General features: G+C 35.5%; 1 protein-coding gene across 1 annotated transcript in view; it reads right to left on the bottom strand.

Moving 5' to 3' along the window:
* The window catches only part of DACH1 (dachshund family transcription factor 1), a 356,660-nt gene that overhangs the window by 94,791 nt on the left and 245,728 nt on the right, over positions 1 to 16,141 (bottom strand). The window contains exons 6-7 of the mRNA XM_053971477.1: positions 8,994 to 9,129; positions 6,575 to 6,709 (exon numbers count right to left, since the gene is read on the bottom strand). Of these exons, the coding sequence (XP_053827452.1) occupies positions 6,575 to 6,709; positions 8,994 to 9,129 (271 nt within the window). The remainder of the gene's footprint in view (positions 1 to 6,574; positions 6,710 to 8,993; positions 9,130 to 16,141) is intronic.

The following is a 16,141-nucleotide window of genomic DNA, read 5'->3' as shown; positions in this document are numbered from 1 at the left end:
AAGGTACAATAGGCAGTCTGCATATGTGCAATTGGGCTGCATTGCGCCTAGTTAGCCGGGAATGTTTCAGAAGTGATGTACACATATCCATCAAGTGAAAACTGCACAGCAAATCTCTCATAAAATGTGCCAAAACTACTACTACTCCAGCAGAATAAAGGCCCCTAGTAGCAAACAAGTCTGCAGAGGAACTTCTCTGGAGGATGACTTGATGAGGTGTGAGGACCTTGGGGGGCATCCCCTAAGTTAAGGAGACACAAGAAGCTTCCCTCAAAGTTGTTAAAACCCCATTGGCTCCTTCCCCTGTTCCTATGTCTGTTCCTATGTCCCTGAGCCACTCCCTCCCTATTCCCTGATTGGCCTCATCTTTGTACTGCCCCGAGACCAGGGTGACCCCCCAACCCCTCCGGACAGGGCAGTCAGAGCTGAGACATGCGTGTGCTGGGGGAACTCTGAACATCTCACCACACAGCTGAATTAAACATCTGTGGATACCATGCAAAGGCCCTTTCTGCTTCTTTACCCTGGACCTTACTAGCAGCAGTTCAGGCTGCTACAATGAGGGTCTATAGAAATAATTGTATCCAATTATTTGCACCTTTGCACTCCTTCCTGCCTACACATACTATTCATACCCTGTTCAATAATATGAAAGGCTTCTATGTTTTCTATGTAACAAAAATAGATGTTTTCCAGCTACTTAGCAAAAAATAACCCATTAAGAAAAAACTCACGATTTTATTTTTCACCTTTATAATCCATTAACGGTAACAGCTTTTAATGTACTTTTAAAATTCCTGAGCCTCTAGGGCTGAGTGAAAAGATATACCAACAACCAAAGTGTAGAAAGGTTATCTTGGTGATACTAGCTATATCAAAACTTTAATTTAGCAGATCTTTATTATATTATCCGCCATAGGTCAAAAATTTGACTATTATCTTTGAAGGGTTTGAGAAGTCCTATGTGATGTAGAAAGTGTGAACTCAGTATCTTAAGTATTTAAAAACTAATCTATTAAGATTTAGTAGATAAGATGTGAATTGAGAATGTAGACTTAAAATGCTACATTTTAATGTAGACATTTAATCTACATTTAAATGTGTTAACTGTAAATGTATTGGCATGTAGAAACCCATCAAAGTATAATAATATTCTTCTTGTTACATTAAACTGCAATATTCAGTCAAATAAATATATTGTATAAGTATCCCTCTGTGTGTATGTATCCATACAAAAATGAACAGATAAAATATGTTTACATAAGCAGCTGGGCAGCAGTACTGCTAATGAAAATTACGCTGTACATCAACTGGTAAATACTCTCCTTATAAAAGAACTTTCTCAGAAAACCAATGATAATTGTAACAGACCAGAAAGAGAATTTAAGCAAAGTTCTGGATCACTTGCTTGCTGACTTTGCTAGAGAAGAGCTCAAGTTGAAGAGAATTGTGTTGATGCTAAAACTTCCTTTGAGTCTTTCATATTTATAGAAACATATTAATATGTGTTTCTATATTTGTTAAGGTGAATAAGCATGTTATATTTACATTGTGCGTGCCTTTTAAGAGGATTTACTGCTGATAATACAGAATGAATATCTAACTATATAGGATGGCATATTTATCAGTTCCTTTTTTGATGCATGAATGCTAACAGGAAAATCCAATTCTAACTTTGGAATATTCAAATTATTTTCCATTTTTAACTGAGGATACTTTGAAATTTTATTATTCTTTTTTATAAAATATTAGCCAAAGGTCTAAGACTGATGTCGTGTCTATATGGGTACATAAAATAAAAAGAAAGACAAAACCGGGGACTTTTTAATACATGGATTTGATAAAATAATACCTTATTTGCTGCTGTCAAGAAGCAGTTATTGTTGATTACCTGAAAGTTACTTGTGGGATTTCCATTAATATCATAATTTAAAGCTCTTCTGAAAGAAATACTTTAACTTGTTTTGTGACCATGATATTTTATATTTTGCCATAGAAAACAGTATGCATATTTTCAGCAAGAGAGTGTACTTCCCATAACACCTCAAATAACATATTCAATTGAAAATGCAAGCATGACATTCAGTCTTCATTTGCTGTTAGTGTCTATCTAAAAAAAACCCAAATTGATGGAGACAGAAAATTCTAATCTGATGCCCTAAGGCCAGATCCAATAAGACACTTAAGCATCTAAATTTGGTGCTAAAGCAACTAGCTTTTCAGTGGTTGTCCCCCATAAGGGAATCTTGGGCTGAAGTGAGCTGAGTCTTACATTCCTTTGTAGAGTACTAGGCAGGTACCAGTTAGGGGGTGCTATGAGCAACCACTGCCTCCAACATCACCCAAAAAAATTGTATGCAGCTACCTGGAGCTAGTAAGTAGATAAACACTGCCAGTAGGACTGAGCTATAAACTACACCTTGCAGACCAAATACAACCTGAGTCCAGGTCGTAAGGGTAAAGGTATGATGTTAAAATATACTTCCCTCTTTTACAAAAAGCACAGTGATTAAGGATACTACTCAGGAAATGTGTTCCACATCTCCAAGTACAGTGTGACTGACTTTTAAGCCATTGGTTATTTTGAGCTCTCTTTTTTTGAAACACTTCAGATCAATGAGCAAAAAGAGGATCAGGATTCAGCAGTCTAGTCTTTTATGTTCTCCACTACTTCCTCTTCCCTATCTATGCTTAACAGATAACATTACTGAAGAGCTGAAAGAGTATTCAGCACCACAAAAACCACCAAAAATCTGCTTCTCAAAGCTTCAGACATGGAAGTCTGCAGGATGTCATAGGTAAGCTGAACAGGATAAGTGATGAAATGTACCTCATCAAAACTGAGGGACTCGACTCTGTGTCACAGAAACTTGAAAAGACTTAAAGTCTTCTCTTAACATAGAAAACTGAATGGATCTTTTCTAATACGAATCCCATACTTCACATAAGGCCTTCTTCTTAAATCTGACTCAAAAAACCAAATGAGCATCATCAAAGAGTCCATAATTATAGATTACAAAATTAGATGCTTGGTTTCGGCTGTCAAGCATTTGAACGAACATTGTGTACTTGAACTTACCTCATTCCTCCCAGGACCATTTGCAGGTCTACAGCCTGCTTTCAGTAAAATTGGAAATGCTGCTGTCTTCTAAAAGCAAAGCAAAACACCTTTGGAAATCTAGGATAATTGATCTCTTGTCATACAGATGATGACATATTGATTTATGTATGAACTGTGAGGCAGAGGTACTCTGCTGTCCTCCATAGTCCAGACTAGGAACCTCACTGGACCACAACATAACCTTAGCAAACCTAAGTATCCTTCTTATGGAACTCAGGGAATGAGTGGAACTTCAGACGTCTACACTGGGTCTTGACCCAGCATGGAGCTAGGATGCAGCCAAGCTGCACACCGGGATTAAGCAGCTGCAAAATGTCCCCAGTACCCATGTTTTATATATGGCTATTGACAACAGAAACTCTTCCAGTTTTCCTACAACAAATAGTGATCCAGAGCCTGACGTGAACTTTCCAGTTTTAACAGACCGATCCATAGAACTTCATTTGATTGTTGGTGTCATAATAATAACCTGACTCAATGGAAGGTAGTGCCACTCGGAACTCCGCATTTTCCCCAGAACCTGAAGATATATTTTGAAGACAATCTAAAGGCAAATAATAAAAAAAACAAAAAAAAAAACAAAACAAAACAAAAAAAAAAACAAACAACAAACCCACCAAAAAACCCCCCAAAAAACACCTCAAAACCAAACCAAAGCAAACTAAAACAAAACAAAAAAACAAATAAAAAACCCACAAAAAACCCAAAAAAATCAAACAAACAAGCAAACAAAAATCCCCACAACAACCAAAAAAACAAACAAACAAACAAACAAAAACTGCACAGAACTACACAAGAGTTTTACTGGCAGCTTAAACTACTCTAATAAAATAAACTAGTTTTTGTCATTAATAATAATTCTTGCTGGATTTTGAATAGAAATACATATGATCTTTGAAAGACATATTCAGTTTGCCAATGCCAATGAACTGTTTCTAAATGTATTATACCAAGTTGTGTGGACTGGGTAATTTAGCTCCTTTCTACTATGTTTCTAACAGGTAAATGGCATTTTCTCTCCTGTATCCAGCTCATAGATCAGGTGAAACAAATGATTCACCCCTCTGACATTCAGAATTTGGTATGTTGATCAGTTGCCTCGGTTATTACTTTGTTCCCTTTAAATTATCAGTTGCCTGTAAATACATTCCCCCTGATCTCAGACAACTTCAGAGATTTTTCACCTTTTCATTTTTTTAATGGAAGAAGAGACAAAAAAAGACAGGGCCTTCTTTACTAGTAAGGATTTTCTAGGTTCTCCCAGGTTCAATTAAAAGATATTTTAGTTGCAACTAGTAGATTTCTGTCAACAAAAGGCTTAGAAGAAAACACATTAATTTTTAAATGCTTCATGATACTTATTTAGAACTTCTGATCCTTCCCTTCCCTTCCCTTCCCTTCCCTTCCCTTCCCTTCCCTTCCCTTCCCTTCCCTTCCCTTCCCTTCCCTTCCCTTCCCTTCCCTTCCCTTCCCTTCCCTTCCCTTCCCTTCCCTTCCCTTCCCTTCCCTTCCCTTCCCTTCCCTTCCCTTCCCTTCCCTTCCCTTCCCTTCCCTTCCCTTCCCTTCCCTTCCCTTCCCTTCCCTTCCCTTCCCTTCCCTTCCCTCTTCCCCCTTCCCCCTTCCCCCTTCCCTTTCCATTTCCATTTCCATTTCCATTTCCATTTCCATTTCCATTTCCATTTCCCTATTATTTTCCTTCTTTCTCAGCTGATGAAGGTGATGGCGTTTTAACAATGAAAGTGGCACCACCTGCACATGTGTTTGCATTTTTAAATATGGTCGCAGTCTGACTGATTTGCAGGGGTAAAACAGTTTCAAAATCTGATTGCAAGCTCACAATGACAAAACTAGATAATTACTATCTCCACAAATATCTGTAAGTCAAATAACTTGTTTTAATACAGATTAGATTAGTACTAAAGTTACAAGACTGATATGAGAGACATGATAAATGCAGTCATGACAGAAAACAATTTTTAATTTAGTAACCCCTATCAATCTAGATAGCCCATGAATATTTACCATTAATTCAGTAGGCTGGAACAGAGCAGGGGAAAAAGAACGAAAAAAAAAAGAAAAAAAAAAAAAGGAGGTTTGACCTAAACAGGACTGAGGAAAAAAGAGAATTCTCAGCAATTTTACTGGGATAGCACAATAAAAAAAAACCTTTAAAAAACCGAATGACATGCAAAAGTATTGCCGTTCTTAATATGTACTTCTCTTTGCAGAACTTACCAGTCGGATTATAGTTAAACAAGCAACTTCAAAGGCTGAAATAAAATCATTTATGGAAATTCAAAACAAACCTATTTGATCACATCATACTTCACAGCAGGGATACAATTTGCAGAGGCTGAGTGAGGGCATAGTGTAAGCAAAAACAGGTTGTGTGTGCAATGAACCAAACTAAATGGTTTCTATAAAAGAAATGTTGTTTCCATTAATTTTTCTGGTAATCTTATTAAAAATGCCACCTGTCCAGAATAGAATTGTCCAGGTTTTAATTCCTTTTCATATCTCAGTGTTCAAACACAAGACAGAGGAGGTAACATCTTATAGCTATTAAAATATGTCACAAAATGTCTTATTCTGAAATCTTCATAGCTACAGCAGTTTCTACAGCTCTGTTTCAGCGTCTGGGTATTGTACCTTTTACTTTTTCTCTTGTTGTGCTCAAAGAACTGACTTTTCTGATAAGCTTAAAGAAATTTTTTTTCAAAGCATGCATTGCTTTTTAAGCCTCTCTTTAAAAAAAAAAAAAAGTTTCCAGTCTGTAAGACCTAAAATTCAAATATATAAAGCAAATAAAACATAAAATGCACCGTTCAAAATTCCACCACCACCCCACCAAAATCCCCTTAAGAGCCCTGAACAGGAACTTTGAATACCAGCAAAGATGAAATGGTGCCATAATCAGCATAAGTGCATGTGGACTATTCACCTAGATCAAACACTTTGGTCATATACTCAATTAAATTTAAATCCCATTATATAATGTATACCAGCCTCATTTTATGCAATTCCCTAATTTAATGGCTTGGTATTAGCCTTTTTAGCTTTTGCACACATGGACTAATTTTCACGGTGCTCAGTCCCTCTGGGAAGTAGGTCATTAAAGTCAACTGGATGGAGACAGAAACTTAATACCTAAACAGTGTTGCAGAAGGGTCAGAGTCACAATAATAATGTAAAACAGTTTTTCACTCATCCTACTTTGCAATATTTATGAAATTTCTCCCTCATATATATATCCATTAATATTGGAGATGAAAAAATAGAACAATAATGAAAATTATTATCCTGTTAAAATTTGATTTCTGAAACTGAAAAGAAATAAATCAACAAAACAAAAATCTCAATTAAGAAATTAAAAACTGCAGTTTTAGTAATATTTAACTACCAAGACAACACTTGTTTTACACTGAAGCACTAGAATTATAATATTCATATTACCTTTCTCAATGTGTATTCTTTTTGTCTCATGTCCCACATCATGACCAGCCAGATCACCCTCCTTAGGTCCAGGCAGGACATTAGGTGACAAACCCATCAGCATTTGGTTCATAGAGAGCCCGTTCTGATGGACAGCTGCTAGACACAAGCGCAGGCAGAAAGAAATCAGCCATCATATTAACAATACTCTTTTTTATTTCTTTTACATAGTCTTCCTCTTAATTATACAAGAATTCTAACAATCATGAAGTTACTTTATTAGTGCTATCAGGATCCACATAGAGGAAAAGTTTCTTCCTGTTACTTCTAGTTTAAAACAATCAGATTTAAAAAGAAAGTTCAGTAACTTTGGATAAAGTTGGAGATTTGCAAGTATGTTCTTGCTTATTTAATAAGAATTGTTAAATTTTTAGTTCATTGTACAAAAATGCTTGAGTACCAATATTCCCAATATGCAGTCCCTAATAACCTCCTTAAATGAAGCATTGTGGCCTTTCAGGTGATAAACACTGAAAACACATATATTCTGTGCAACAGTAGAACTGCTTATTTGCTCATCAGACAGGTGGAAAAGCCCTGTCCAACAGCTTTCAGAGACTTTCATGAGTCTCAAACACATCTCAGAAAGGTGTATATATTTCTACGTAGGTAGTTTATATTTCTATGTTTTTATTCTGGAAAAAATGTCTTTTCAAGAGGTTTATGCCATTTTTAGTATTTTTTTTTTTTAATATGGAACCCATATTTCTGTACTAGTCATCTTATTCTGGCTGGCACCACAAAAGATGTACTTAAGAATCAGGTGTGATGTTAACAAATCAGATAGGACAGAAAAGAATTATCTTACAAATAAACAAGTTATTGAAGTGATCCACTACTTAGGGAACTCTGTTATGCTCACATGGAAGAAAAAAATGTGCAAAGGTCCCACTCCTCTCTGTAAATTATAGAGTAAGCTGAACAATACAATTTCCTTTTCCATTTAAATTAAAAAAAAAAAACAATTCCAGTAAATATCTCTCAATTTAGATTTTTGGGGTTTGTGAGGCTTTGTTGTTTTAGGTTTTTTTTTTAAGGAGAAGAATGGAAAAGGGCTTCATCAGTTGTAAACAAATATACTATTCAATCAAGAGCAAAAAAATTGAATTCCACATTTGTGAGATTTTTTTTCAGATCCTCACTTATGAAGTCTGCAGTGGGTTGATCCTGGCTGGACACCATGTGCCCACCAAAGCCACTCCATCACTCCCCCTCCTCAACTGGACAATGGAAAGAAAATATAATGAAAGGCTTGTGGGTCAAGCCTGGGGAAATAGATAGGTCACAGTATATGGGATGCCAATTTAATCTGCTCTCTGAATTGTCCAAGTGATAAGAAAACAGAATTTTCAGTTCGTCATAGTCAGGCCTCATTTCTTTTCTTTAGTAAGTCCTTTTTCATTACACACTAATGAAAGATCTCTCATCTGAAGGTCAATGAAGAGTCAGCTTCCTGAGTCTATGGAGAGCCTGAAAAGAAGCAGCCTAAAGAACACGTGTTGCATCTAATCAGTATACCTATTTCATACCACCTATTTCATACAGCTATTTCATGGCCTTCTATGCATGTGATAAACCCTCCAGTTTCACCTACTGGCAGATTCCACTGTGGAAAGATGATTTAAACACACAAAAACCTGCAACAGAGCAGTATTAAAGGGAATGGACAAGTGTAATATGAATTTAAGCATATATCCATAAAATAGCATGCATTTAAAACCTTAATTTCCATTGCTGCACTGGAATATCACAGAATTCAGAGTCTTTGCCATGTAATTTACATCCTGTATATGGAACTTTGATAAGAATGGCATCACTCTGGGACACTACAGTTTAATTTTACTCTGTCCCCTGTGAGCTATGAGTGATAATATTCTTTCTATCATATTTCTCACCATTACAAAATTTTGTATTTAAAAATTTATAAAGTATGCACACTCTTAATTTTTTAACCCAATTCTTCTCTTTATCAAGCAATTCTACCATGTAAAATATTGCTTATGAAGTCAGATTCAATTTAAAAATCAAAACCAAGTACCCAGATTAAATAAAATTCAGTTCCTTTTAAAAAAGTTTACACTATATGTTCAGTTCTAAAACTAATCCAGCAAATTGCTTCCTGCCTGCAATTCTGTATTTCATTGCTCATATCTTTATGTTTAATATGACATGATGGCAGTTTATATCAGTACCTGTTAATGTAGCATCAGATATTATGACACTGTAAACTAGGGAACATAACATTGGGAGATAGTTATTGCAGCTGAACTTCTGAGCATGAGACATATGAGATCCATTTAAGGCGAGAGCATTTTGGCCAGAAAAACAAGCTGCACCTATTCAGTTTTAAAGTGGTGAGAAGGAGAAGAATGGGACCTACGGATTCTGTCTGAAGAGCTCTCGGTCCGTGCAGGAGAACTGGACACACTGCTGCTTCGATGAGAGGATGGATGGCTGCCAGGTCTTCGGCCCTCTTCAAGAGAAGGAGCAGGAGAAGGGCTGTCTGGAACACGTTCCTAGAACACACAAAAAGTCATTGCAATAAAACGGCAATGTTAAACCAAGCCTCTGTTTCCAAACATCACTTCCCTAAACTGAACCTCCCTCCTAAATTACAATTTCTCTATTCATTCCCCTGTTGATATTTCCAGGACTTGCAGAGCATTCTCAAAGGAAACTTGGCAACTTTAGGACACTAGACCTAACATTTCAGCATGCAATGTGAGCACTGCTCATCCTATTAGGATTTTATGCCTTCTGGACATGCCTTCTGGACTACTTAAAAAATAAGAGGTTTGTTAAGAATTTGTGGTTGTTGTTGTTTTGGTTTGGATTTTTTGTTTGTTTGTTTTTTTTCTTTTTTTTTAAAGTTTTGTTTTATTTTCTTTACTCATATCATCATGCAGTTGAATTGGAAGCATACATTTTGGCTTACAGATGTTAGCCTTACGGGAGGAGGAATTATGTATTTCTGTAAATAAATAAAGATCAGGTACCGTTGTTTTATCTCATGTTGACTTTTACTTCACATTTTAATTTCAAAGAGGCTTCTTGAGCAACAAGATCTAATGGAACTGTTATGGATTATAAAGAAAACATAACCTCCTTATAGTACCTATACCAGTAACATGACTGATGTAAGTCCAAATGTCTGTTTTTATCATGGAACACAAACTTGGAATGAATCACACTTTTTGGATGAATGTGGCCATATCACTTCAAAATGGGAAAAACCACCATTCATACTTTTCTATCCAGGAAAGGCCTGGCAGGGTAGCCAAGAGGAGCTATGATGTATTTCAAGAGGTTCCTTGGTTTTGAAAACCAGAATGTGAGGACTGTGATGGCTTGAACTGCATATCTGCTATGTGAGAATTGTTAGTATGTAGCAGACAGATATATCTGATATTTACCAGAAGTTCAACACAAACAATAATCAAAGGGAGATGAGTGCAGAATAGTTCTTTCTCGAAAATTCACTGTCTTTCCCTGCAGTTTCCTTTTTACCGCTGAAAGTTCTCAAGACCCATTGCTAAAGTATGTGAAAGTGAAGCTGTTTTGGAAAAGTAGTGATAAAAATAAATAAATCCTATAGGGGAAATCTATTGGAAGGATTGAAGATATTAAACTAACTTTTTTTTTTTTTTTGCTTGTTTTTCTCCTTTTGATAACTGAAAAACTGACTTATAATGAAAAAAACTATGAGCCCAAACCACCAATCAACAAACAACTGCAGACATTCAACTCACTAAAAGCTTTTGGTAATGAAATAATACAATTAGTACGTGTTTAATAACACAAAAGAAAAGTCGCTGTTGCAAATGCATTTTCTTGAATAAAGCAGTACATTTCTCACACAGAAAAGTTCTTTTTGAGCAGTCATTATTTTATTATGCACAGTCACTAGACAAATATTTACTTCTCTGAATGCATTCCTAAGAAATTTTGCAACATCCTCAACTAGAGTAATCAATAGATTTGCTCAAGGTAAATTTCATAGAAAAATATCTACTGAACTTGAGATTCTGATTGCAAAGAGATTCAATGAGCATACTGATGGAGTGGGAGGAGATTTTTTAGAGCAATGTTTCAAGACATTTAAGTGGATTCCACTTTAACAGTCTTAGGTTTTTAAGTCAAAAACCTTGATGAGGATAGCTTAACTGCATCATAGCTCTAGGCTTATTATGACTTTGATTGTGTTTATATGTCCATGAACTGGGTATTCAAGAGGAGGATTATAATGCAGATGTTTTCAGAATGTAGAAGATTTATTTCTTTAGATTTGGGAGGATTTAAGCATGCACAGTGTACAGATTGATATAAATTAAAACACGGTGTATTTAATCATTCATTTAAAATATAATTTCACTATTTGGCATACAATGTATTGTTCTTAGAAGTGTTTCATTAAAATGAAATCCAGTGAGCACATAAGATTTGAATACAGAGCTGCAGAGTAAATTAATTTATTTAAACAGCTTAATTTGTTTATCCTATTTATTTATGTGTGCTTTTACAGCACGTATTATGAGACGGAGCAAGCAAAAGGAATGCACAGGACAACGAAATATAATTACTGTACAAACAAAACAGATAATGGGTTTTATTCTCACATAATATGACATAGACAAAATCCATGAGAAAACTATATATCTTGGCTTTATCAATTTATTTGTAAAATATCCTTTAATTCCAATAAAACATGGGATTGAACTAAATAGAAATGCAAAATAAACCAATTTAGTACCTTAACTATTGTTTTATATCCTTGCTTCATAGCTCCACAATCAGCAATCTAGTCTATAGCAAATTTTTGTGTTTGACAAATTCACTGCAATAATAAATGGCAATGCTACTAATAATAAATTGAAAAATTCTGTAGCTCTAAAAAAGTCATAGTAATAAACTAATGGTGCTGGAATATCAATATGTCTTCCTTAACAGAGATTTTGTGTAGAAAAGATTAATTTTGTTTGTGGCAAAATATTAACTCCATTTAACTTAACTCCATTTAAAATTTTTCAGAAAAGGAAATGATCAAAATTGTGTCCATTAAATAATGCACTTTCATACAAGTTACTCTATATGAAACAGCAAAGAAACAGAACTTATTGACTTACAATCCTGGTAATAGAAATCACCTAGGATTCTGTCCACTGACCAGTATTTTTCCTAAAACTTGCCTATTTTTTTCTCCATGTTTTGCTTCCCTATTTCTTTCTACAGATACTCACAGGTAAAATGTAATGTGAACAATTTAGGTAATATGCAGTAATTTAGCATATGGTTGACCAGCATTTCAGAATTGTTAAGACTCTCAGGTATCAGAACCAGAGGCTTTACTAAGCAATGGGCAACAAACTCTTAGGGGCCAAATTTGCAGCATTCCTTATCTTGGTGCTCTTCACAATTTGATCCAAATCATGAATCCTAAACATTTAAGAATCTGGCGTTTACCTCCTCTAATAATGTTCCTACCACAAAGAAATTTTCACTCTAGGGAACTCTAATGCCCTTTCTTGTACTCTTATTCCAGTGACAAGTTACACAGCCTCAATATCAAGTTCATTTCATAAATAACAGACTTGTTCCTGTGATACTGTGTGTTTTATTTTATCCTGTAAAAAACAGGTAAAATATTTCAGTATCAGAGATTTTAACACATGAGATTGAGGTTATCTCTAGAACTGAAATCACTCCAGTTTTTTTCCAGAATACTACATATCATTCACAAAATCACACTGTCTTGGTCTCCTCAAGTAAAATAGGAGAGTCTTTATGTATTTATCAACTTTTTTCTAAATGTCTCAAATAGGCAAATACTGCAAAATCTTATTCTGAAAGTTACTTTTCACTTTTTTTTTTTAAGAATTATCTTAATACATCAGTAATGGTATTTAGAAGACCAGAAATACTTTCTTGCCCATATCACGTCTTTGTCCATATACAAGGTCACATAGTTATACAATGTTAATTTCTTTCTTTGACTATTTTATTTCTGCTTCAGCAGCATGTTTTCCCTGTTTGAAAATTGCTTCATTACCAAAAGCCTTCCTCAAAATATATCAAAACACCAAGCTGATGAAGTTTAGCTGTTGTATCACTATTGAAAACATTTCAGGTAATATATGTAAGAATAATCCTTCTGCTCCTAAGAGGACAGAGAAGTAAGTGGTATCTTCTAGGTTCTCACCACCTCAGTTTTCCCACAAGTATTCTTTATTCTTTGCCATTCTTGTTCCTTAATAACAAAATTGTTGACCATTTCTGACAAAGTTTGAATACATGTTCTTGGAATAACCAAATCAGATTTGCATGCACAGTCTTCACCTCCTGGCTACTTCTCTCCTGCAGGTATTTAGTCTCAGCTTTTTACCATGTTCTAGTTTACTTTGCCATAAGACTCATCTCTCGAGTTTAGTCATCCTTTAATTTTAGTCATGGAATGAGCTCTAGACATGCGATTAAGTCTTGCTCTAAAGGTATATAATTTTTTTTAACTATTCAATTATCTTGCTCCTCTCCAGAATTGAACAAACTTCTTCAAGGATGTTTGTGCTTTAAGTCATTGAAATGCAGAGGATAAAGTAATTTATTTTCAAGATCATACTTTTCATAGTTTAGGTAACTTATGGAATTGTTTAGGTTGGAAGAGATGTTTAAAGGCCATCTAGTTTCAACCCATCTGCCACAGGCAGGGGCACTGTCCACTAGAGGAGGTTGCTCAGAGCTCCATTCAGCCTGGCTTTAAACACTGCCAGGTATGGGGCACCTACAGTGTCCCTGGACAGCCTAACTGCATGCTAGGGAAAGTATAAATGACACAAACTGTTTTATACAGTCGTGATAATAATCATCATTAGCAGCAGCAGCAGCAGCAACATCATCTTTTAATCAGGAGTGTGACAGACTAGGCTGGTTAATGACTCAAACAGTGGCCCACTTGACCACCCAGGTGCAGACAGCACACACTCATCACTGGAAGCTACAGCTGGGTGTAGAAAAAGATAAGGAAGGAAGCTGGTAAGATGTAAATCTTGCCAATTTGCCAGTGGGCTACTGTTTTTATCATGGCTATGCCCTTTTCATAATGGCTCAGGCATGAAAACTCCCCTCTGGGAAAGTACTGAGACATTCACACATGATCTGAAAGTGTTCACCCCTTCTGACAGGCCATAATTGAAGGTTCAACTGTGCTGACAGGAGAGGCAGTTGTGGCATCTTCAGAGGTGTCATGGATCATGAAAGACTCCTGAAGTATTCTGTGGTCCACAGCATTATAAAATTTAGTGTGAAACTCCTCACCTCAGGAGAGGAACCTGGATTCCCACCTGAACCTAAGCATATATAACTGTGGAACTTTGGTGTTTTGTGGGCTTTTCCTATTCCTGACAGATAAGACAGCTGCAATCACTTCAGCCAACAGATATTGAAATTACAACAATCAAGCCTTGTTGCGAGGTCCATGGGTGGTGATATCTTTCCATTCCTTTCCATCTTTTTTTTTTAAGTGTTATTTTTATGTTTTGATATTGCTATATTACTACACATAATAGCCTAAATGGCTACATATGTACTCCCCATTGCAACTAAACTGTTCTAAAATAAACCCTCCAAGTGTATATTTACGAAAACAGATTTGCGTCATTTCATATGACATTCAGTGCTGTTTTGCTCTAATCTGCCCCAAGGAATCTATTAACAAGAACCTGTGTTACTCTCACCCTTTTGGGATGGGTTGTAACAGGGAGCAATTTATATTATTTCCAATCTTTGTGGGAAGACACCTGTCTTCCAAGCCCTTTTAGTGGCAGAATTCTAAAAATGGCTTTTAAAAGTGATCAAAACACAGATTTCTTTCTTCAGTTCCTTACTGACTTATTTTGAACTCGTGTGAGATGTATTCCAGGAATAACTTTCTTGTAAAATGTCACATTTAATTTGACATTGCTTTAGCTGGATAAGTGTAAAGAAATTAGTTACTTGAGTATCTTTCGTATTTTCTGCAAACAGAATATTTTATTTTTACAGTTTTACTTTTTCATTCTGCTTTAGTCAAAGACAGTATGATGCTCTAAATGAACATTTAGACTCAGGAATTGCAAAAGTAATTGGACTAATAATTATTTCCTAACTTCCTTAGTCACTTCTATATGTGTGTTATCAAACTGACTGAATGCTATACAATTTTATTTCTATTTCCTTATCTGCATACTATCCGGTTTGCTAAAGACCTTTCTAACTTCACACTGATGCACATGACATTTTTCTCACCTTGTTCTTACAGATCCACTTCTAATCCCAATCAAAATTCAAGAGTTTGAATGTTTTGTATTGTCATTAACTACACTATTATCTTAAATATTGGACGTCTTTCTTCCAAAAAGAAAAGAATCCATGATGTTTACATATGATGTTTTTTCTCTCTGTGAATACCTTAAACTTATTTATCTTTTGGACCAATTAAGTTAATGCAATTTCCATTATACTTTTTACTTCTGCAATTTTTCATTGTACCTACTTTGCTGAATCACAAGAATACTGACAACTGAAAGCATAAAATGAAGAAAGAGATCAACTGACAATAAGACTGAATTGGTTTGATTTTTCGTGTCCTGTTTTCTACATGTATTATTACAGCAGAAGTTAAATGAGAGGAAGCCAAACAGTAGACTTCCAAATAATCCTTTAACAGTACTTCTCCAACAAGAGACCTAAACCTTGGAAATCATGAGCAGTACATAAAACACAATGACCTAGTCAGGAAGTGGGTGTCAATGGATAGGGCCATTACAGAGATTAAAAACAAGCAAGCAAACAGAGTCGATCCCTATCAACAGAAGAAAGAGCTTGGTTTCACATTCACAATGAATATTTCTTCTAACAAACAAAATGTCCTTCTAAGGTATTCAAAAAACCCCATGCAATATGCAAATATATAGACATGCAAGAAACTCTGTTCCAATTAGTTACTCCTTATTGGCAAGCTGGAGACACTTTCTGATTTTTTTAAGGTTTTTTTTCCTCCTCTTCTGAAAATCTAGCCTTACTTGAAAAGTAAGCTTAAGACGCATCACTAGGAATTCACCCCTCAAATTAAATCCAAACCACACATCCAGCCAAACACCAAAAATTCATCTGACTAGATGTCATTGTGTGTACTACAAATGTCTGCATCATAACTAGTCACCCTAGGCTCATTTGTCTCATTTGTGTGGGTACACATTTACGTTTCCAAGGTATAACTCACCTCATTCTAAAGTAACTATCTCAAATAGATCCAATGTATTATGCCCTAGTAGTCAGAAATATGAATCTCATCCCTTGTACCTGGCCCCATGGCCATATTGCATTAAGTCAATCTAACACTACATACATACCTCCCTGTTACACACTGTCACGGTTTGACACTGGCGCAATGCCAGCACTCCTATGAAAATACACTTTCTTAAATAAGTGCTGTGAGATATGATCAGGAACAGAGTAGAGTAGGCTTAAGCTTAGAAATAAAGGAGAAAGAATTTA

This window comes from Vidua macroura, chromosome 2 (assembly GCF_024509145.1).
Source record: "Vidua macroura isolate BioBank_ID:100142 chromosome 2, ASM2450914v1, whole genome shotgun sequence".
In the NCBI taxonomy this organism is placed as follows: domain Eukaryota; kingdom Metazoa; phylum Chordata; class Aves; order Passeriformes; family Viduidae; genus Vidua; species Vidua macroura.
This window is presented reverse-complemented; position numbering and strand designations above follow the sequence as displayed.